The sequence below is a fragment of the Oncorhynchus kisutch genome, unplaced genomic scaffold, assembly GCF_002021735.2.
Source record: "Oncorhynchus kisutch isolate 150728-3 unplaced genomic scaffold, Okis_V2 scaffold913, whole genome shotgun sequence".
NCBI lineage: Eukaryota > Metazoa > Chordata > Actinopteri > Salmoniformes > Salmonidae > Oncorhynchus > Oncorhynchus kisutch.
The window spans coordinates 89,919-112,080 of record NW_022262858.1 but is presented as its reverse complement, the minus strand read 5'-3'; the positions used below and the strand labels follow the sequence as shown (position 1 = coordinate 112,080).

The window sequence follows — 22,162 nt, the reverse complement described above, 5'->3', positions numbered from 1 at the left end:
CTTTACTGAAGAGCTCAGTGACATTCAACGTGGCACCGTCATAGGATGCCACCTTTCCAACAAGTCAGTTCGTCAAAGTTCTGCCCTGCTAGAGCTGCCCCAGTCAACTGTAGGTGCTGTTATTGTGAAGTGGAAACATCTAGGAGCAACAACGGTTCAGCCGCAAAGTGGTAGGCCACACAAGCTCACAGAACAAGACCCCCGAGTGCTAAAGGGCGTAGCGCGTAAAAATCGTCTGTCCTCGGTTGCAACACTCACTACTGAGTTCCAAACTGCCTCTGGAAGCAGCGTCAGCACAAGAACTGTTCCTCAGGAGATTCATGCAATAGCAGAGCAGCCGCACACAAGCCTAAGATCACCATGCGGAATGCCAAGCATTGGCTGAAGTGATGTAAAGCTCGCCACCATTGGACTCTGGAGCAGTGGAAACGCGTTCTCTGGAGTAATGAATCACGCTTCACCATTTGGCAGTCCAACAGACGAATCTGGGTTCGGCAGATGCCAGGAGAACGCTACCAGCCCCAATGTATAGGGACAACTGTAAAGTTTGGTGGAGGAGGAATAATGGTCTCAGTCTGTTTTTCATGGTTTGGGCTAGGCCCCTTAGTTCCAGTGAAGGGAAATCTTAACGCTACAGCATACAATGACATTCTAGACGATTCTGTGCTTTCAAATTTGTGGCAACACTTTGGGGAAAGCCCTTTCCTGTTTCAGCATGACAAAGCCCCCGTGCACAAAGAGTGTTGATTTTGTCCACCCACACCAGATGCAATCAGGAGAAACAGGTTGAAATATCAAAACAAACTCTGAACCAACTATATTAATTTGGGGACAGGTTGAATTTAGCTAGCTTGCTGTTGCTAGCTCATTTTTCCTGGGATATAAACATTGGGTTGTTCTTTTACCTTAAATACACAAGGTCCTCTACTCCACAGATAAAAGGGTAAACCTAGTTAGTTTCTAGAAATTTCTCCTCCTTCAAGCTTCTTCCACTTTGGACTTTATATGGCAGTTGGCAAACAACTTTAAGGTGCATTACCACCACCAACTGGACTGGAGTGTGGACCTCAGTTCACCTTTCAATCACCCACGTGGGTATATGCTCCTAAAAACCAATGAGGAGAGGCGGGACAAATAGAATCAAGTTCTATTTTAGCCCCTGGCTCCACAGACGCTCGTTGACTCGCCCAAGCAGTGTGGATGCAATGATTGAATTAGATGTGTACATTTATTTTGCAACACTCATGTTACATGCTGACCGCACCATAGAGCGCATTCATACCTTAATAGAAAATGACTCAAGTAAAAGTGAGTCACCCAGTAAAATACTACTTGAGTAAGTCAAAGTATTTGGTTTTAAATAGTCTTAAGTATCAAATGTAATTGAAAACATATATTTAAGTATCAAATGTAATTGAAAACATATATTTAAGTATCAAATGTAATTGAAAACATATATTTAAGTATCAAATGTAATTGAAAACATATATTTAAGTATCAAATGTAATTGAAAACATATTTAAGTATCAAATGTAATTGAAAACATATTTAAGTATCTAATGTAATTGAAAACATATATTTAAGTATCAAATGTAATTGAAAACATATTTAAGTATCAAATGTAATTGAAAACATATATTTAAGTATCAAATGTAATTGAAAACATATTTAAGTATCTAATGTAATTGAAAACATATATTTAAGTATCAAATGTAATTGAAAACATATTTAAGTATCAAATGTAATTGAAAACATATATTTAAGTATCAAATGTAATTGAAAACAGATATTTAAGTATCAAATGTAATTGAAAACATATTTAAGTATCAAAAGTAAAAGTATAAATAATTTCAAATGACATCTATTAGGCAATCCAAACAGCACAATTTATGTTTTTATTTATTTATTTACAGCTAGCCAGGGGCACATTCCAACACCCAGACATCATTTACAAATGAAGAATTTGTGTTTAGTGAGTCCATCACATGAGGCAGTAGGGATGACCAGGGATGTTCTCTGTTTAGTGTGTCCACCACATGAGGCAGTAGGGATGACCAGGGATGCTCTCTGTTTAGTGTGTCCATCACATGAGGCAGTAGGGATGACCAGGGATGCTCTCTGTTTAGTGTGTCCACCACATCAGAGGGATGACCAGGGATGTTCTCTGTTTAGTGTGTCCACCACATCAGAGACAGTAGGGATGACAGTAGGGATGACCAGGGATGTTCTGTTTAGTGTGTCCACCACATCAGAGACAGTAGGGATGACCAGGGATGTTCTCTGTTTAGTGTGTCCACCACATCAGAGACAGTAGGGATGACAGTAGGGATGACCAGGGATGTTCTGTTTAGTGTGTCCACCACATCAGACAGTAGGGATGACAGTAGGGATGACCAGGGATGTTCTCTGTTTAGTGTGTCCACCACATCAGAGACAGTAGGGATGACAGTAGGGATGACCAGGGATGTTCTGTTTAGTGTGTCCACCACATCAGAGGCAGTAGGGATGACAGTAGGGATGACCAGGGATGTGAATTAGACCATTTTCCTGTCCTGTTAATCATCCAAAATGTAATGAGCACTTTTGGTTGTCAGGGAAAATGGAGTAAAAAGGACATTATTTTCTTTAGGAATGTAGTGGAGTAAAAAGGACATTATATTCTTTAGGAATGTAGTGGAGTAAAAAGGACATTATTTTCTTTAGGAATGTAGTGGAGTAAAAAGGACATTATTTTCTTTAGGAATGTAGTGGAGTAAAAAGGACATTATTTTCTTTAGGAATGTAGTGGAGTAAAAAGGACATTATTTTCTTTAGGAATGTAGTGGAGTAAAAAGGACATTATTTTCTTTAGGAATGTAGTGGAGTAAAAAGGACATTATTTTCTTTAGGAATGTAGTGGAGTAAAAAGGACATTATTTTCTTTAGGAATGTAGTGGAGTAAAAAGGACATTATTTTCTTTAGGAATGTAGTGGAGTAAAAAGGACATTATTTTCTTTAGGAATGTAGTGGAGTAAAAAGGACATTATTTTCTTTAGGAATGTAGTGGAGTAAAAAGGACATTATTTTCTTTAGGAATGTAGTGGAGTAAAAAGGACATTATTTTCTTTAGGAATGTAGTGGAGTAAAAAGGACATTATTTTCTTTAGGAATGTAGTGGAGTAAAAAGGACATTATTTTCTTTAGGATTGTAGTGGAGTAAAAAGGTCATTATTTTCTTTAGGAATGTAGTGGAGTAAAAAGGACATTATTTTCTTTAGGAATGTAGTGGAGTAAAAAGGACATTATTTTCTTTAGGAATGTAGTGGAGTAAAAAGGACATTATTTTCTTTAGGAATGTAGTGGAGTAAAAAGGACATTATTTTCTTTAGGAATGTAGTGGAGTAAAAGGACATTATTTTCTTTAGGAATGTAGTGGAGTAAAAAGGACATTATTTTCTTTAGGAATGTAGTGGAGTAAAAAGGACATTATTTTCTTTAGGAATGTAGTGGAGTAAAAAGGACATTATTTTCTTTAGGAATGTAGTGGAGTAAAAAGGACATTATTTTCTTTAGGAATGTAGTGGAGTAAAAAGGACATTATTTTCTTTAGGAATGTAGTGGAGTAAAAAGGACATTATTTTCTTTAGGAATGTAGTGGAGTAAAAAGGACATTATTTTCTTTAGGAATGTAGTGGAGTAAAAAGGACATTATTTTCTTTAGGAATGTAGTGGAGTAAAAAGGACATTATTTTCTTTAGGAATGTAGTGGAGTAAAAAGGACATTATTTTCTTTAGGAATGTAGTGGAGTAAAAAGGACATTATTTTCTTTAGGAATGTAGTGGAGTAAAAAGGACATTATTTTCTTTAGGAATGTAGTGGAGTAAAAAGGACATTATTTTCTTTAGGAATGTAGTGGAGTAAAAAGGACATTATTTTCTTTAGGAATGTAGTGGAGTAAAAAGGACATTATTTTCTTTAGGAATGTAGTGGAGTAAAAAGGACATTATTTTCTTTAGGAATGTAGTGGAGTAAAAAGGACATTATTTTCTTTAGGAATGTAGTGGAGTAAAAAGGACATTATTTTCTTTAGGAATGTAGTGGAGTAAAAAGGACATTATTTTCTTTAGGAATGTAGTGGAGTAAAAAGTAGTCAAATATATAAATAGTAAAGTACAGATAACCCAAAACGACTTCAGTTGTTTAAAGTATCTTTACTTAAGCACTTTACACCACTGGTTAATTCACTGCATAAAACTACGTTTGGAGCTGTAAACAACTTGTCAGTCTTATCAGATACATTTCTAAGTAAGAATTAAATAGTTTCAAAGTGTTAAAAAAATAATTGTATTAAGTGCAGAACATACACGGCACAAACCATTTGGAATGTGATATTCTTCTTATGGTCATGATCGTACAGGTAAATACTCACACACACACACACACACACAGAGAGAGTAGGAGACAGTCAACTTCTCATCCAATAGAGCCAACCAATAAAGCACAATTGATCAATTTGAAAAGGCATCAATAATTGTCATTTATCAAAGTCTAATTGATCAAGCAAATGTATACAATAATATATTATATGTATTCATGTGTATAAGAAGAACATTTAAAAGCACATTTGCAATAGTGTAAGTACCTCACCAGTCTAAGGATATTTGACACGTCCTATTAACACCTATGTAAATCAAATCAAAACATTCCATAGGTATTAGATACACAGTTATATCTCTGGACAGGCTAAGTGCTATTTCCTCCATATTGCTTCCACCTATCCACACACACTGACTCCGGTGAGGGCTTCCCAATCCTGGTCCGGGGACCCAAGGCGGTGCACATGTTTTGCTTTTAGCTTAATTCAACTAATCAACTTCTCATCAAGCATTTGGTTGAATCAGGTTTGTGAGTGCGAGGGCAAAAAAACAAAAATGTGTCCCCCTTTAGGGTCCACGGGACCAGGATTGGGACACACGGGTAGGGGCTTGGAAAGGATTTGGAATTTTGATTTGGAACACAAATAGGAAGTTAAGTGCTGAGAGGGTGGGGCTTCTTTCCTTGCATCACTTCCTGAGAAGTGATTTCCTGTCCACCAGTTCCTCTGTGTACGTTTGCTCTGAAGGGGTTAACACAGAGCAAACGTGTTAAAACAGACCCAGGATAAAGGTAGTGTGTGTGTGTGTGTGCTAGCTGTTCCTGTAAACTTCCAGTCATTATGCTAACGCTAGTTAGCAATGGGCCAGAAACTACCTTCAAACTGCACACAGAGACATTCAAATGTCCATTAGTGATAGAAACCACAAACCTACTCTAGACTTGATCAGTGTCTACAGATAACTTCAACATAAAAGTCATTATAAAAGCTACAAGAAGAAACCGATCACACAGCAGCATCTTCAAAGTGGAAAAGCATAAGAAATCAGTTCTCATGCTTGGTTAAAAAAAAGGGGATTGATAACCTGTCAACTGCTTGACAGCCAATCAATTGGTGAGGGGGAGGGACATTCTTGGCCCCCGCTGTACCCTGATTGGTCCAGATCCATACCAATCATTCTGATTTCAGTGTCAGGGTCCGTTGAGTCGAGTGTAATTGGTGCACTCAGCAGGGATTGGTTCAGGACAGTATAAAAAAAATATATATATAAATATATATATCACTGTTCTCGTCTGTGATTGGTTGGTTGTAATGTCAGTCACTAAGTGCTACCCAATAGGATGGTTAGTGCCGCCTCCACACTGGCGGTGTGTCTAAGATCCGGCAGGTCTGCTGCCAACAGGACCTCCAAGACCGAATACTGAGAGAGGTAGACAGAGGGAAGAGACAGATGCAATCAATCTGATTATACTTCATCATTGTTGGTCGACTAATGTACCTGCAGGCCAGAACACACCCAGTCAGTCAGTACCTGCAGGCCAGAACACACCCAGTCAGTCAGTACCTGCAGGCCAGAACACACCCAGTCACTCAGTACCTGCAGGCCAGAACACACCCAGTCACTCAGTACCTGCAGGCCAGAACACACCCAGTCAGTCAGTACCTGCAGGCCAGAACACACCCAGTCAGTCAGTACCTGCAGGCCAGAATACACCCAGTCACTCAGTACCTGCAGGCCAGAACACACCCAGTCAGTCAGTACCTGCAGGCCAGAACACACCCAGTCAGTCAGTACCTGCAGGCCAGAACACACCCAGTCAGTCAGTACCTGCAGGCCAGAACACACCCAGTCACTCAGTACCTGCAGGCCAGAACACACCCAGTCACTCAGTACCTGCAGGCCAGAACACACCCAGTCAGTCAGTACCTGCAGGCCAGAACACACCCAGTCAGTCCGTACCTGCAGGCCAGAACACACCCAGTCAGTCCGTACCTGCAGGCCAGAACACACCCAGTCAGTCAGTACCTGCAGGCCAGAACACACCCAGTCACTCAGTACCTGCAGGCCAGAACACACCCAGTCACTCAGTACCTGCAGGCCAGAACACACCCAGTCAGTCCGTACCTGCAGGCCAGAACACACCCAGTCAGTCAGTACCTGCAGGCCAGAACACACCCAGTCAGTCCGTACCTGCAGGCCAGAACACACCCAGTCAGTCCGTACCTGCAGGCCAGAACACACCCAGTCAGTCCGTACCTGCAGGCCAGAACACACCCAGTCAGTCCGTACCTGCAGGCCAGAACACACCCAGTCAGTCCGTACCTGCAGGCCAGAACACACCCAGTCAGTCAGTACCTGCAGGCCAGAGAAGATGAGTGCGACCCCTCGTAGTTTGAACTGTCGTAGCAGGTCCCTGAGCTCGTTGACAACTGTATAGTCTACAGTATTGACATGATGACAGTCCAGGACCACTGATCTAGGAGGAGAGGCTGAGGGAGACAGGGAGGGGGGATAGGAGAGAGGGGGGGCACACACAAGAGGAGGAAAGATTAGTCTCCCTAGGCAGACGGATTGCCTCCCACATTAACAATGTTCCAGCATTCCAGAATACACACACTCTCTCTTACCCTGCAGTGCCTGAGTGTATAGGACAGTGTTGAGGTACTCTGTGGAGGGGAAACTGAGTCCACTATCTAACTCCATCACCAAAACACCATGATCACACACCTGTACACACAGAGAGAACACACACACACACACCTGTTACACACAGAGAGAACACACACACACACACCTGTTACACACAGAGAGAACACACACACACACACCTGTTACACACAGAGAGAACACACCTGTTACACACAGAGAGAACACACACACACCTGTTACACACAGAGAGAACACACCTGTTACACACAGAGAGAACACACACACACCTGTATACACACAGAGAGAACACACACACCTGTATACACACAGAGAGAACACACACACCTGTATACACACAGAGAGAACACACACACCTGTATACACACAGAGAGAACACACACACCTGTATACACAGAGAACACACACACTTGTACACACACACCTGTACACACAGAGAGAACACACACACACACATTACACACAGTTACCTGTTACACACAGACACACCTGTTACACACAGACACACCTGTTACATGCGCACGTGCACGTGCACACACACACACACACACACAGCCCATAGTATTATGCACACACACACAAATGAATGCACGCACGCACACATACAAATTACCTTTATGCTGGGCCTGGCTACATTGTAGAGCAGCATGAGTCCAGAAACAACTACACCTCCCACAATGCCGTACTGCACCTCCCAGAAACTCAACAGGAAGGTGATCAGGAACGGCACCAGATCAAGCTCTAACACACAGATTTGAAAACACACACACACAGATTTGAAATACACACTGACACACAAAGATGTAAAAACTGTGAGACAAACACACAGATTCAACACAAACGACTCACTGCGTATCCTCCAGAACTGCATGACGACACGGTAGTCGACCAGGGGAGCCACAGCACAGATGATGACTGCTGCCAGAGAGGCTTTAGGGATGTAGTAGAATGCTGGCATCAGGAAGGCCAGGGACAACAGCACTACCACACCTCAACACCAGACAGATACCACACATTAATTACAGTATACTAACTACTACACAATACACTACCACACCTCAACATCAGACAGATACCACACATTACAGTATACTAACTACTACACCTCAACATCAGACAGATACCACACATTAATTACAGTATACTAACTACTACACCTCAACACCAGACAGATACCACACATTAATTACAGTATACTAACTACTACACAATACACTACCACACCTCAACACCAGACAGATACCACACATTAATTACAGTATACTAACTACTACACAATACACTACCACACCTCAACACCAGACAGATACCACACATTAATTACAGTATACTAACTACTACACAATACACTACCGCACCTCAACACCAGACAGATACCACACATTAATTACAGTATACTAACTACCACACCTCAACACCAGGGGGCGTCAAACACTATACAATAATTACAAGTGTACTGCAGTATTATACAGTAAACAACTATACTACAACAACATTGCAGTACAGTACAGAGAGAGAGAGAAAGATGGATGGATAGGAGAGAGAGAGAAAAGGGAGTGATATTTGTAGTAAATTCTGTCTTACCAGTGACTATGCCTCCGGCTGGTGTACACACCCCTGTCTGGGAGTTCACTGCAGTCCTGAACATGGGCAGATTATACATGAGCGTGTATATAACACAAACACACACACACTACACAGGAAACACACGGACATTAGTGTTGTCACCATGTCAGTATTTTCCATGGCAAAAAATAAACACTAAGCAGACTAAACTCCTTTAAAACCTACTTTTGTAACATATTGTGTGGTACAACTTGCAAAATAAACAAATGTGATTCTGGGTGACAACATCAGGCTGTTTGTTTCCAACACCAGGACTGTTTCAAAAGCTTCAGTCTGCTTCATGTTGTGTTTCCTTTGTTTCCTTACTTCCTAGTATCACCATACTGGTGTCATGGCAACACTAATGCACACACACCTTCCGAAGCTTCCTGTGACTGGATAGGCTGAGACGAAGGATCCCATAATGTTGGTTAGACCAATAGCAAACAGTTCCTGGTTGGCATTGATCCTATAGTCATTCTGACTGGCTGGGGATTCAAATCAAATCAAACTTTATTCAAAGTGCATTTAAACTCACTTAAAAGCAAAGAAGATCGAGAAACAGAATAATTATGCAAGATTTTTTAGATATTCCATCCTCAATGTGACTTCTCTGGTCAAATAAATAAGAAATAAACATTTATCAACACACGTTGGTACAGAAAGAGCGCACCATTAACATCGCGCACACACACACACACACACACACACACACACACAGCTCTCACCGAAGGCTTTAGCGATGGCAATGCTCTCCAGTACTCCCATGAAGGGGATGACAGCCAGCCCTCCTCCAAAATCCTGCCACGGGATTGGTCAGAAAGGGTTTTCAATCACTCATATCCGAGATGTGATTGGACAACGGTGTTCTAATGACTAATTACTGTTCCCTGATTGGCTTAGCATACTGACCAAGAGCGACTGGGGACCTTTGCTGTAATAGCTACTTGTTACTTTTCACTGTAACCTAATTGGAAACACAATACTGTGACAACTCAACACTAACAAATCAATACTGTAATATCATTGGTTCAGCTCACTCTCCCCCTGCTCTCCCCAACGGGGATAACTCAATTACGACACCCACTCTCCAGTGTCAACTCTGTATCCCTATTGGTCTGTCCCCCTGTCACTCACCAACTCTCTATCCCTATTGGTCTGTCACTCACCTCTATGATCTCTCCGAAGCTGATGCTGGTACCGTTGGGCGTGGTCTCGAAGAGGGGAGGGGCTCTGAATGGCGGCAGGCCCTGGGATGTTTTCCCGGTAATGGTGAAGACCGGTGAGCCAAACGCGTTCCATGAGAACGCCAGGAAGGATGCCGCCACTACGACCAACGCATTACGCACTGAGGTGGGGAGACACACACATTATATACTCTCTCACACACACACCCTCCTCCCCCTACCGGTACTGACCGGTAGCGATGCCCCAGACCAGACTGTGAGCGGCCCTGGTGAGGAGGGCCTCCTGTTCTGACGGGGGTTCCAGGGTACTCTTCATCCACTGCAACGTCACCAGCAGACACAGACACAGCAGACCTAGAACCACGTCTCCTATCCTACACACACACACACAGCAGACCTAGAACCACGTCTCCTATCCTACACACACATTACAACGATATTACAAAAACACATTACAACATTACACACGTTACAACAACATTACACACACACAAAAGTGTAGCCTACTGTAGGCCTACTCTACTTGGTCTCAGGTATCATGTAGAAGGTGTAGACCAGTCCTCTACTCTACCTGGTCACAGGTATCCTATAGAAGGTGTAGACCAGTCCTCTACTCTACCTGGTCTCAGATATCCTATAGAAGGTGTAGACCAGTCCTCTACTCTACCTGGTCACAGGTATCCTATAGAAGGTGTAGACCAGTCCTCTACTCTACCTGGTCTCAGATATCCTATAGAAGGTGTAGACCAGTCCTCTACTCTACCTGGTCTCAGGTATCCTATAGAAGGTGTAGACCAGTCCTCTACTCTACCTGGTCTCAGGTATCCTGTAGAAGGTGTAGACCAGTCCTCTACTCTACCTGGTCTCAGGTATCCTGTAGAAGGTGTAGACCAGTCCTCTACTCTACCTGGTCTCAGGTATCCTGTAGAAGGTGTAGACCGGTCCTCTACTCTACCTGGTCTCAGGTATCCTATAGAAGGTGTAGACCGGTCCTCTACTCTACCTGGTCTCAGGTATCCTGTAGAAGGTGTAGACCGGTCCTCTACTCTACCTGGTCTCAGGTATCCTATAGAAGGTGTAGACCAGTCCTCTACTCTACCTGGTCTCAGGTATCCTGTAGAAGGTGTAGACCAGTCCTCTACTCTACCTGGTCTCAGGTATCCTGTAGAAGGTGTAGACCAGTCCTCTACTCTACCTGGTCTCAGGTATCCTGTAGAAGGTGTAGACCAGTCCTCTACTCTACCTGGTCTCAGGTATCCTATAGAAGGTGTAGACCAGTCCTCTACTCTACCTGGTCTCAGGTATCCTGTAGAAGGTGTAGACCAGTCCTCTACTCTACCTGGTCTCAGGTATCCTGTAGAAGGTGTAGACCAGTCCTCTACTCTACCTGGTCACAGGTATCCTATAGAAGGTGTAGACCAGTCCTCTACTCTACCTGGTCTCAGATATCCTATAGAAGGTGTAGACCAGTCCTCTACTCTACCTGGTCGCAGGTATCCTGTAGAAGGTGTAGACCAGTCCTCTACTCTACCTGGTCTCAGGTATCCTGTAGAAGGTGTAGACCAGTCCTCTACTCTACCTGGTCTCAGGTATCCTGTAGAAGGTGTAGACCAGTCCTCTACTCTACCTGGTCTCAGGTATCCTGTAGAAGGTGTAGACCAGTCCTCTACTCTACCTGGTCTCAGGTTTCCTGTAGAGGGTGTAGACCAGTCCTCTACTCTACCTGGTCTCATGTATCCTGTAGAAGGTGTAGACCAGTCCTCTACTCTACCTGGTCTCATGTATCCTGTAGAAGGTGTAGACCAGTCCTCTACTCTACCTGGTCTCAGGTATCCTGTAGAAGGTGTAGTAGACCTGCAGGAAGAACTCATGAGGTATGTCCTTCAGTCCCAGCACATTCTGGAGACAAAACAACACTGAATTAACACTGTCCTCATACAGGGATGGTGTGTGTGTGTGTGTGTCTCACCTTGACTTGACCGAAGCCTATGGTTACCGCGGCAGCACAGGTGAAGCCTTTGATCACCGGAAATGAGATGAAGTCCAGAAGAAACCCTGAAACCAAAAATTATCTAGAAATAGAACTTTGATGATCTAGAACCAGAACTATGAGGATGATCTAGAACCATAACTATGAGGGTAATCTAGAACCAGCACTATGATGATCCCGAACCAGCACTACGAGGATGATCTAGAACCAGGACTACAAGGTTCATCTAGAACCAGGACTACGAGGTTCATCTAGAACCAGGACTACGAGGGTGATCTAGAACCATAACTATGAGGGTGATCTAGAACCATAACTATGAGGGTGATCTAGAACCATAACTATGAGGGTGATCTAGAACCATAACTATGAGGGTGATCTAGAACCAGCACTATGATGATCCCGAACCAGCACTACGAGGATGATCTAGAACCAGGACTACAAGGTTCATCTAGAACCAGGACTACGAGGTTCATCTAGAACCAGGACTACGAGGGTGATCTAGAACCATAACTATGAGGGTGATCTAGAACCATAACTATGAGGGTGATCTAGAACCATAACTGAGGGTGATCTAGAACCAGAACTATGAGGGTGATCTAGAACCAGCACCATGTTCCAGAACTACGAGGATGATCTAGAACCAGAACTACGAGGTTGATCTAGAACCAGGCCTACGAGGTTGATCTAGAACCATGACTACGAGGTTGATCTAGAACCATGACTATGAGGTTGATCTAGAACCAGGACTACGAGGGTGATCTAGAACCAGGACTACGAGGGTGATCTAGAACCATAACTATGAGGGTGATCTAGAACCATAACTATGAGGGTGATCTAGAACCATAACTATGAGGGTGATCTAGAACCAGAACTGAGGGTGATCTAGAACCAGAACTATGAGGGTGATCTAGAACCAGCACCATGATCCAGAACTACGAGGATAATCTAGAACCAGGACTACGAGGTTGATCTAGAACCAGGACTACGAGGTTGATCTAGAACCATGACTACAAGGTTGATCTAGAACCATGACTACGAGGGTGAACTAGAACCAGAACTGCGAGGGTGATCTAGAACCAGAACTATGAGGGTGATCTAGAACCAGAACTATGAGGATGATCTAGAACCAGAACTATGAGGATGATATAGAAACAGAACTATGAAGACAATCTACAACAAACTATTATTTCTCCCCTACCCAAACGTAGTAGAGCCATGGCGGTCTGTATGGTTCCACAGATCAGGCTGAGGAGGACGGCTCGGACCGGGTCTCCCCCCACGTAGGAGGCACACAGCAGGGACATGATGGCAGTAGGACCCAGGGTTACATCCTTGGAGGTTCCCAGAAACGTATAGATGAACCCACCCATGAAGGCTGAGTACAAGCCGTACTGTAGAGAGGGGGATCATTTGACTTAAAGGAAGTAGAGAGAGCTGCACTTCCTAACCTCCTGCCAAATGTATAACCATATTAGAGACATATATTTCCTTCAGATTACACAGATCCACAAAGAATTAGAAAACAAATCCAATTTTGATAAACTCCCATATCTACTGGGTGAAATACCACAGTGTTCCATCACAGCAGCAAGATGTGTGACCTGTTGCCACGAGAAAAGGGCAACCAGTGAAGAACAAACACCATTGTAAATACAACCCATATGTATTTATTTTCCATTTTGTACTTTAACTAACTATTTGCACATCGCTACAACACTGTATATAGACATAACATTACATTTGAAATGTCTTTATTATTTTGGAAAATGTGTGAGTGTAATGTTTACTGTTAGTTTTTAATGTTTATTTCACGTTTGTTCATCCATTTCACTTGCTTTGGCAACGTAAACATATGAATCCCATGACAATAAAGCCATTTGAATTTAATTGAGAGAGAGCGAGAGCCAGACAAGACAGACAAGACAGACAGGGCGAGAAAGAGCGAGAAAGAGCGAGAGAGAGCGAGAGAGAGAGCGAGAGAGAGAGAGAGCGAGAGGTCTGGGTAGGAAACAAAAAGAGAGTAGAGGAGAAGAGAGGGGGATTGTAGGAGAAGAGTGTTATGTCAGGTAGCAGGTAAAAGAGTCCCCGAGGTAAAGCTGTAGTGTACTAAAACACGAGAGGACTTGATGACTATGGTCTATAGACACTCAGGCCTATGAACTGTGTCCCTATTCTCTAAACTAGTCATTCCCCCATAGGGCTCCGGTCAAAAGTAGTGCACTATATAGGGAATAGGGTGCCATTTGGGATGCAACCTGTCTATAAAGCTACATGATCCAATAACATGTTCAACATTACCCTCAACTATGTTTTTACTGTGAGGGGTTGGATAATGTAACAACATAGGTGCCAAAAGTTTATCAATACAACACTAGAAACAGCATGTGATCCTTCTGGCGTGAGAGGCCTTGTCCCAGAGATATAGCAGGTACTTCTACTACCACTCACCAGTACAGGTAGGCCTAACTATTTAACCCCGACTCCTCCCTCTCACCTGTACAGATAAACCCTGCCCCTGTCCCCTCCCTCTCACCTGTACAGATATACCCTGCCCCCAGCCCCTCCCTCTCACCTGTACAGATATACCCTGCCCCTGTCCCCTCCCTCTCACCTGTACAGATAAACCCTGCCCCTGTCCCCTCCCTCTCACCTGTACAGATATACCCTGCCCCCAGCCCCTCCCTCTCACCTGTACAGATATACCCTGCCCCTGTCCCCTCCCTCTCACCTGTACAGATAAACCCTGCCCCTGTCCCCTCCCTCTCACCTGTACAGATATACCCTGCCCCTGTCCCCTCCCTCTCACCTGTACAGATAAACCCTGCCCCCAGCCCCTCCCTCTCACCTGTACAGATATACCCTGCCCCCAGCCCCTCCCTCTCACCTGTACAGATATACCCTGCCCCCAGCCCCTCCCTCTCACCTGTACAGATATACCCTGCCCCTGTCCCCTCCCTCTCACCTGTACAGATAAACCCTGCCCCCAGCCCCTCCCTCTCGCCTGTACAGATATACCCTGCCCCCAGCCCCTCCCTCTCACCTGTACAGATAAACCCTGCCCCTGTCCCCTCTCACCTGTACAGACAAACCCTCCCCCAGACCCTCCCTCTCACCTGTACAGATAAACCCTGCCCCCAGCCCCTCCCTCTCACCTGTACAGATATACCCTGCCCCCAGCCCCTCCCTCTCACCTGTACAGACAAACCCCTGCCCCTTGCTCCTCCCTCTTACCTGTACAGACAAACCCCTGCCCCTTGCTCCTCCCTCTCACCTATACAGACAAACCCCCACCCCTGGCTCCTCCCTCTCACCTGTACAGACAAACCGCCACCCCTGGCTCCTCCCTCTCACCTGTACAGACAAACCCCTGCCCCTTGCTCCTCCCTCTCACCTGTACATACTATGGTCTATAGACACTCAGGCCTATGAACTGTGATCCATTGGATCCCTCACCTGTACAGGTAGGCCGGCCACCTCAGCATAAGCCAGGGCCTGTGGTACGGTGGTTAGACCCACGGTGAGACCTGCTATCAGGTCCATCTGGAGCCAGCTCAGCCTGTACCTGGAGGTGGAGAAAACACAGAAAGACTTGTGTTAGCTCCCCAAGGATTTAGATTGAGAGAGAGAGAGAGACAGAGACCAAGACATATGTCTTCAATAAGCCTTAATAACCCAGCTAGTTTAGTTTGGGTTCACTGTTCTGAACTCCCAGCACAGATAAGCATATGAATTTCCATGTGTCCTAAGTATCAAATCATGCAAATACATTTCTTTTTTATTGTGGCAAGGCGTCAGTGACATTCAAATCTATGCTCTTCTGTTCTGTATCCATGGAATTAGTCCACTGCGCCACCAGGATGGAGCTAGCAGGCCATGTTTTATTAACCCTTTCAAAGCTGTTCCTTTTAGCTCATTTAGACCCCATATCAAAGTAATCAACCACTCATTAAGATCAGGGTTGGCCAATTAGTGGGCACGGGGCCAACAACTGAACATAGGTAGAAAGATAAAGGAGAGAGTTTTGTTGACGCTGAGAACGGAATGTATATGTTTTTAAATAACATTCTAAGAACGTTCTTTGAACTTTAGGAATGTTTTCTCGTGGTTTTTATGGAAGGTTTTCTTAATGTTCTGAGAACATGACTTTAAATCGAACCATGAAGAAACCTGTAGAAAACGTCATGCTGAAGTACTGACGTTTCCACCTAAGAAACACATGGTTCTCAGAACATTATGTGCTAGCTGGGCAGCCTTTGTCTCTCATCACCAGAGAAAGAGATGAGGGTGGGACACCTACTTGGGTAACCAGGTGAGGATGGGGAGCCAGGCCTGGAGGGTTCTGTAGGAGCAGCAGGAGGTCATTCTCTCCCCCAGAGAGGACCTTCCAATCTGGGGCCCGGGCCGGTCCAACAGGGGCTCCATCATGTTGCCTGGAACCAGGACGGAACAGGACAGAGGAGGGTCTGTAGTTGGCGAAGGGCCGAACATGAGATGGAGGAGGCGGAGAGATGCTAATGTAGACAGAGAGCAGAGTCATAGACAGACAGGCAGACAGGCAGACAGGCAGACAGGCAGACAGACAAAGTGCTGACAAGCAGATTTTGAGACTACAGTACACACACACACACACACACACAAAAACCAATCCAATGTGTCCATTCCATAGACACACAAACAGGCAAAACCAGGAAGGTACTGTAGGTGGCAGCAGTAGGCCAGGTAGGTTGTGTTTGGTTACCTCAGTCCTCAGGGTGGGTGAGGTTCAAACTCGACTATAATCTGACATCCACGTCTCCACACTCCAACTAGGCAGGTAAAAGAGGACTAAACACCAAGAGAGCAGAGAGTCACCAACGTTCCCAGAACCGGCAGACCTCACATCATTCTAGAATCCAGAAAGGCCAGATCCTCCCAGTGTGTCTCCATTCCATGTGTGGTATTACTGGTTCACTCACTGTGATGAAAGAACAGAAAGAAAAGGAGAAAAGTGGTCAATTAAACCAGCAATAAAAGCCCATAAAGAACAAAGACAAAGATGGTAAAATAGAGGACATACTGTAGACTGTCGTCTCCTGACAGACTTAAAGGAACATGGTTTTGCTTGTCAGCAATTGAGTTTTCAAGATAAGCTACTTTCAAAATACAGAAATCATCCCCGTATGACGTATTCGGCATCATATGGTGATGATGTCTCTATTTTGAAAGTTGCTTATCTTAAAAATTGGATTGCTGACTAGCATAACATTTTGGGACTATGTCAACAATGGACTCATGGAACAAACTGTACCAAAGGGTCATTTTAGGGTGGAGTTTTCCTTTAACTATTAAAATCCTACCCACAAGTGTGAGATTTATATCAGGGTGCCAACCAAGATGAACTAGACTGTGAGCTACGTGCATTTATCAGTCAGTCTACTTTCACGAGTTCTGAGTTCTACTGTACTGCCAACAGAGCATGAGCAAAATATTTTTGGCTCACTTATTTATTGAATCTATAGTTTCTAAATTCAGTCGAGGCAAAAGAACATACGCAGATTGATTTAACTATCACCATGCCAACCCACTCCATTAAAAATCTATGGCTATGGTGTCACCATGCCAACCCACTCCATTTAAAATCTATGCCATCACCATGCCAACCCACCTGATTCCATTTAGAATATATGGCTATGGCATCACCATACCAACACACCCATCCCATTTAGAATATACAGCTATGGTATCACCAAGCCAACCCACCACATCCCATTTAGAATATATGGCTATGGTATCACCATGCCAACCCATCCCATTTAGAATATATGGTTATGGTATCACCATGCCAACCCACCCCATTTAGAATATATGGTTATGGTATCACCATGCCAACCCACCCCATTTAGAATACATGGTTATGGTATCACCATGCCAACCCACCCCATTTAGAATACATGGCTATGGTATCACCATGCCAACCCACCCCATCCCATCCAGAATATATGGCTATGGTGTCACCATGCCACATCATCCCATTTAGAACATATGGCATCACCATGCCAACTCACCCCATCCCATTTAGAATTTGCTATGGTATTACCATGCCAACACACCACATCCCATCTAGAATATACGGCTATGGTATCATCATGCCAACCCATTTAGAATATATGGCTATGGTATCACCATGCCAACCCACCCCATCCCATTTAGAATATACAGCTATGGTATCACCATGCCAACCCATTTAGAATATACAGCTATGGTATCACCATGCCAACCCACCCAAAATATATGCCTATGGTATCACCATGCCAACCCACCCCATCCAGAATATATGGCTATGGTATCCCCATGCCAACCCACCCCATTTAGAATATATGGCTATGGTATCCCCATGCCAACCCACCCCATTTAGAATATATGGCTATGGTATCACCATGCTAACCCATCCCATTTAGAATATACAGCTATGGTATCACCATGCCAACCCACCCCATTTAGAATATATGGCTATGGTATCACCATGCCAACCCACCCCATCCCATCCAGAATATATGGCTATGGCATCACCATGCCAACCCATCCCATTTAGAATATATGGCTATGGTATCACCATGCCAACCCATCCCATTTAGAATTTATGGCTATGGTATCACCATGCCAACCCATCCCATTTAGAATTTATGGCTATGGTAGCACCATGCCAATCCACCCAAAATACAGTGCCTTGCAAAAGTATTCTGCCCCTTTGAACTTTGCGACCTTTTGCCACATTTCAGTCTTCAAACATAAAGATATAAAACTGTATTTTTTGTGAAGAATCAACAACAAGTGGGACACAATCATGAAGTGGAACGACATTTATTGGATATTTCAAACTTTTTTAACAAATCAAAAACTGAAAAATTGGGCGTGCAAAATTATTCAGCCCCCTTAAGTTAATACTTTGTAGCGCCACCTTTTGCTGCGATTACAGCTGTAAGTCGCTTGGGGTATGTCTCTATCAGTTTTGCACATCGAGAGACTGACATTTTTTCCCATTCCTCCTTGCAAAACAGCTCGAGCTCAGTGAGGTTGGATGGAGAGCATTTGCGAACAGCAGTTTTCAGTTCTTTCCACAGATTCTCGATTGGATTCAGGTCTGGACTTTGACTTCTAACACCTGGATATGTTTATTTTTGAACCATTCCATTGTAGATTTTGCTTTATGTTTTGGATCATTGTCTTGTTGGAAGACAAATCTCCGTCCCAGTCTCAGGTCTTTTGCAGACTCCATCAGGTTTTCTTCCAGAATTGTCCTGTATTTGGCTCCATCCATCTTCCCATCAATTTGAACCATCTTCCCTGTCCCTGCTGAAGAAAAGCAGGCCCAAACCATGATGCTGCCACCACCATGTTTGACAGTGGGGATGGTGTGTTCAGGGTGATGACATGTGTTGCTTTTACGCCAAACATAACGTTTTGCATTGTTGCCAAAAAGCTCAATTTTGGTTTCATCTGACCAGAGCACCTTCTTCCACATGTTTGGTGTGTCTCCCAGGTGGCTTGTGGCAAACTTTAAACAACACTTTTTATGGATATCTTTAAGAAATGGCTTTCTTCTTGCCACTCTTCCATAAAGGCCAGATTTGTGCAATATATGACTGATTGTTGTCCTATGGACAGAGTCTCCCACCTCAGCTGTAGATCTCTGCAGTTCATCCAGAGTGATCATGGGCCTCTTGGCTGCATCTCTGATCAGTCTTCTCCTTGTATGAGCTGAAAGTTTAGAGGGACGGCCAGGTCTTGGTAGATTTGCAGTGGTCTGATACTACTTCCATTTCAATATTATCGCTTGCACAGTGCTCCTTGGGATGTTTAAAGCTTGGGAAATCTTTTTGTATCCAAATCCGGCTTTAAACTTCTTCACAACAGTATCTCGGACCTGCCTGGTGTGTTCCTTGTTCTTCATGATGCTCTCTGCGCTTTTAACGGACCTCAGACTATCACAGTGCAGGTGCATTTATACAGAGACTTGATTACACACAGGTGGATTGTATTTATCATCATTAGTCATTTAGGTCAACATTGAATCATTCAGAGATCCTCACTGAACTTCTGGAGAGAGTTTGCTGCACTGAAAGTAAAGGGGCTGAATAATTTTGCACGCCCAATTATTCAGTTTTTGATTTGTTAAAAAAGTTTGAAATATCCAATAAATGTCGTTCCACTTCATGATTGTGTCCCACTTGTTGTTGATTCTTCACAAAAAAATACAGTTTTATATCTTTATGTTTGAAGCCTGAAATGTGGCAAAAGGTCGCAAAGTTCAAGGGGGCCGAATACTTTCGCAAGGCACTTTATATGGCTATGGTATCACCATGCCAACCCACCCCATTTAGAATATATGGCTATGGTATCACCATGCCAACCCACCCCATACCATTTAGAATATACAGCTATGGTGTCACCATGCCAACCCACCCCATCCCATTTAGAATATATGGCTATGGTGTCACCATGCCAACCCACCCCATCTAGAATATATGGCTATGGTATCACCATGCCAACCCACCACATCCCATTTAGAATATATGGCTATGGTATCACCATGCCAACCCACCACATCCCATTTAGAATATATGGCTATGGTATCACCATGCCAACCCACCCCATCCCATTTAGAATAGATGGCTATGGTATCACCATGCCAACCCACCCCATCCCATTTAGAATATATGGCTATGGTATCACCATGCCAACCCACCCCATCCCATTTAGAATATATGGCTGTGGTATCACCATGCCAACCCACCACATCCCATTTAGAATATATGGCTATGGTATCACCATGCCAACCCATCCCATTTAGAATATATGGCTATGGTATCACCATGCCAACCCAACCCATTTAGAATATATGGCTATGGTATCACCATGCCAACCCACCCCATCCCATTTAGAATATACAGCTATGGTATCACCATGCCAACCCACCACATCCCATTTAGAATATATGGCTATGGTATCACCATGCCAACCCACCACATCCAATCACCATGCCAACCCACCACATCCCATTTAGAATATACGGCTATGGTATCACCATGCCAACCCACCACATCCCATTTAGAATATATGGCTATGGTATCACCATGCCAACCCACCACATCCAATCACCATGCCAACCCACCACATCCCATTTAGAATATACGGCTATGGCATCACCATGCCAACACACCCATCCCATTTAGAATATACAGCTATGGTATCACCATGCCAACCCACCACATCCAATCACCATGCCAACCCACCACATCCCATTTAGAATATATGGCTATAGTATCACCATGCCAACCCACCACATCCAATTTAGAATATACTGCTATGGTGCTGGCTGGCAAATTTATTTGACACTGGCTAGCCACGATCACATGACAATTTCGTTGAAGATTTACTTTATAAGTTGCATTCTGGTCTCATACAGTTTTAAATTTGTTATTGGGTCCACAGTCATTTTCATAGCTGCTCAGGCCTCAGGCACAGGCACACACACACAAAAAAAAATGGGATGTACGGCCTGCACCAGGAAGTCCAACACTTCAACTCGTCTGACGGAGTACAAAGCCTACCTCTACTGCTGGGTCAAGCACAGGTAGGTAACACACATTCACCCGTCACACGTACCCACACTTTTTTTTTTACCTTCATTTAACTAGGCAAGTCAGTTAAGAACACATTCTTATTTTCAATGACGGCCTAGGAACAGTGGGTTAACTGCCTGTTCAGGGGCAGAACGACAGATTTGTACCTTGTCAGCTCGGGTGTTTGAACTCGCAACCTTCCGGTTACTAGTCCAACGCTCTAACCACTAGGGTACCCTGCTGCCCCAAATACATACATACATACATATGTATGTATGCGTAACGACCCTGGGTTTATTACAATATACACTGTACAGACACACACGGACGGACACACACACGGACCGACGGATACACACACGGACCGACGGATACACACACGGACGGACGGATACACACACGGACGGACGCACATACTGGGAAGGCAAATACTGACTGGCAATAAAAATGATCCAGTGGAATGGACACAGAATGAATTACTTAAATAGACAAACCTATTTCCAGGCGATCTATTCTTTATGAAACGCCTGCGTTCTTCAATCACAATACATCTATTCTTTCGTTTACTGACCGCAGCAACTAAGCGAGGTCAGCAACATAATCACTGCAGTTTCTTCAAAACCACTTCCCTTAAATGTCACTTGCGCTGAGCAAGAAAGAAAAAAAGCGCGACTTCCGTTGCGTCCACTCTTCTCCGGCAAAACTTAAACACTCCGCCTCATGTGACCACGATCATGTGACCACGAGCATGTGA

At 44.0% G+C, this 22,162-nt stretch overlaps 1 protein-coding gene across 5 annotated transcripts; it reads right to left on the bottom strand.

Moving 5' to 3' along the window:
• Positions 1 to 4,176: 4,176 nt before the first annotated feature.
• Positions 4,177 to 22,102, bottom strand: LOC109877189 (sodium-independent sulfate anion transporter). Of its 5 annotated transcripts, XM_031817010.1 has the most exons (18): positions 21,903 to 22,102; positions 16,545 to 16,760; positions 16,104 to 16,317; positions 15,260 to 15,368; positions 13,005 to 13,197; positions 11,786 to 11,871; positions 11,651 to 11,715; positions 10,628 to 10,642; positions 10,048 to 10,190; positions 9,799 to 9,977; positions 9,358 to 9,430; positions 9,006 to 9,117; positions 8,609 to 8,664; positions 7,874 to 8,014; positions 7,638 to 7,765; positions 6,985 to 7,084; positions 6,713 to 6,846; positions 4,177 to 5,776 (listed from the first exon to the last, which is right to left on the bottom strand). In XM_031817010.1, the coding sequence occupies exons 3-18, from the start codon at positions 16,292 to 16,294 to the stop codon at positions 5,678 to 5,680; spliced, it is 1,824 nt and encodes a 607-aa protein (XP_031672870.1). In that variant the 5' UTR covers positions 16,295 to 16,317; positions 16,545 to 16,760; positions 21,903 to 22,102; the 3' UTR covers positions 4,177 to 5,677. The 5 variants fall into 5 exon arrangements, with proteins under 5 accessions (XP_031672870.1, XP_031672869.1, XP_031672872.1 ...); XM_031817009.1 differs by lacking the exon at positions 10,628 to 10,642 and having other exon boundaries at positions 11,636 to 11,715; XM_031817012.1 differs by lacking the exon at positions 10,628 to 10,642 and having other exon boundaries at positions 11,636 to 11,715; positions 16,104 to 16,269.
• Positions 22,103 to 22,162: the final 60 nt, after the last annotated feature.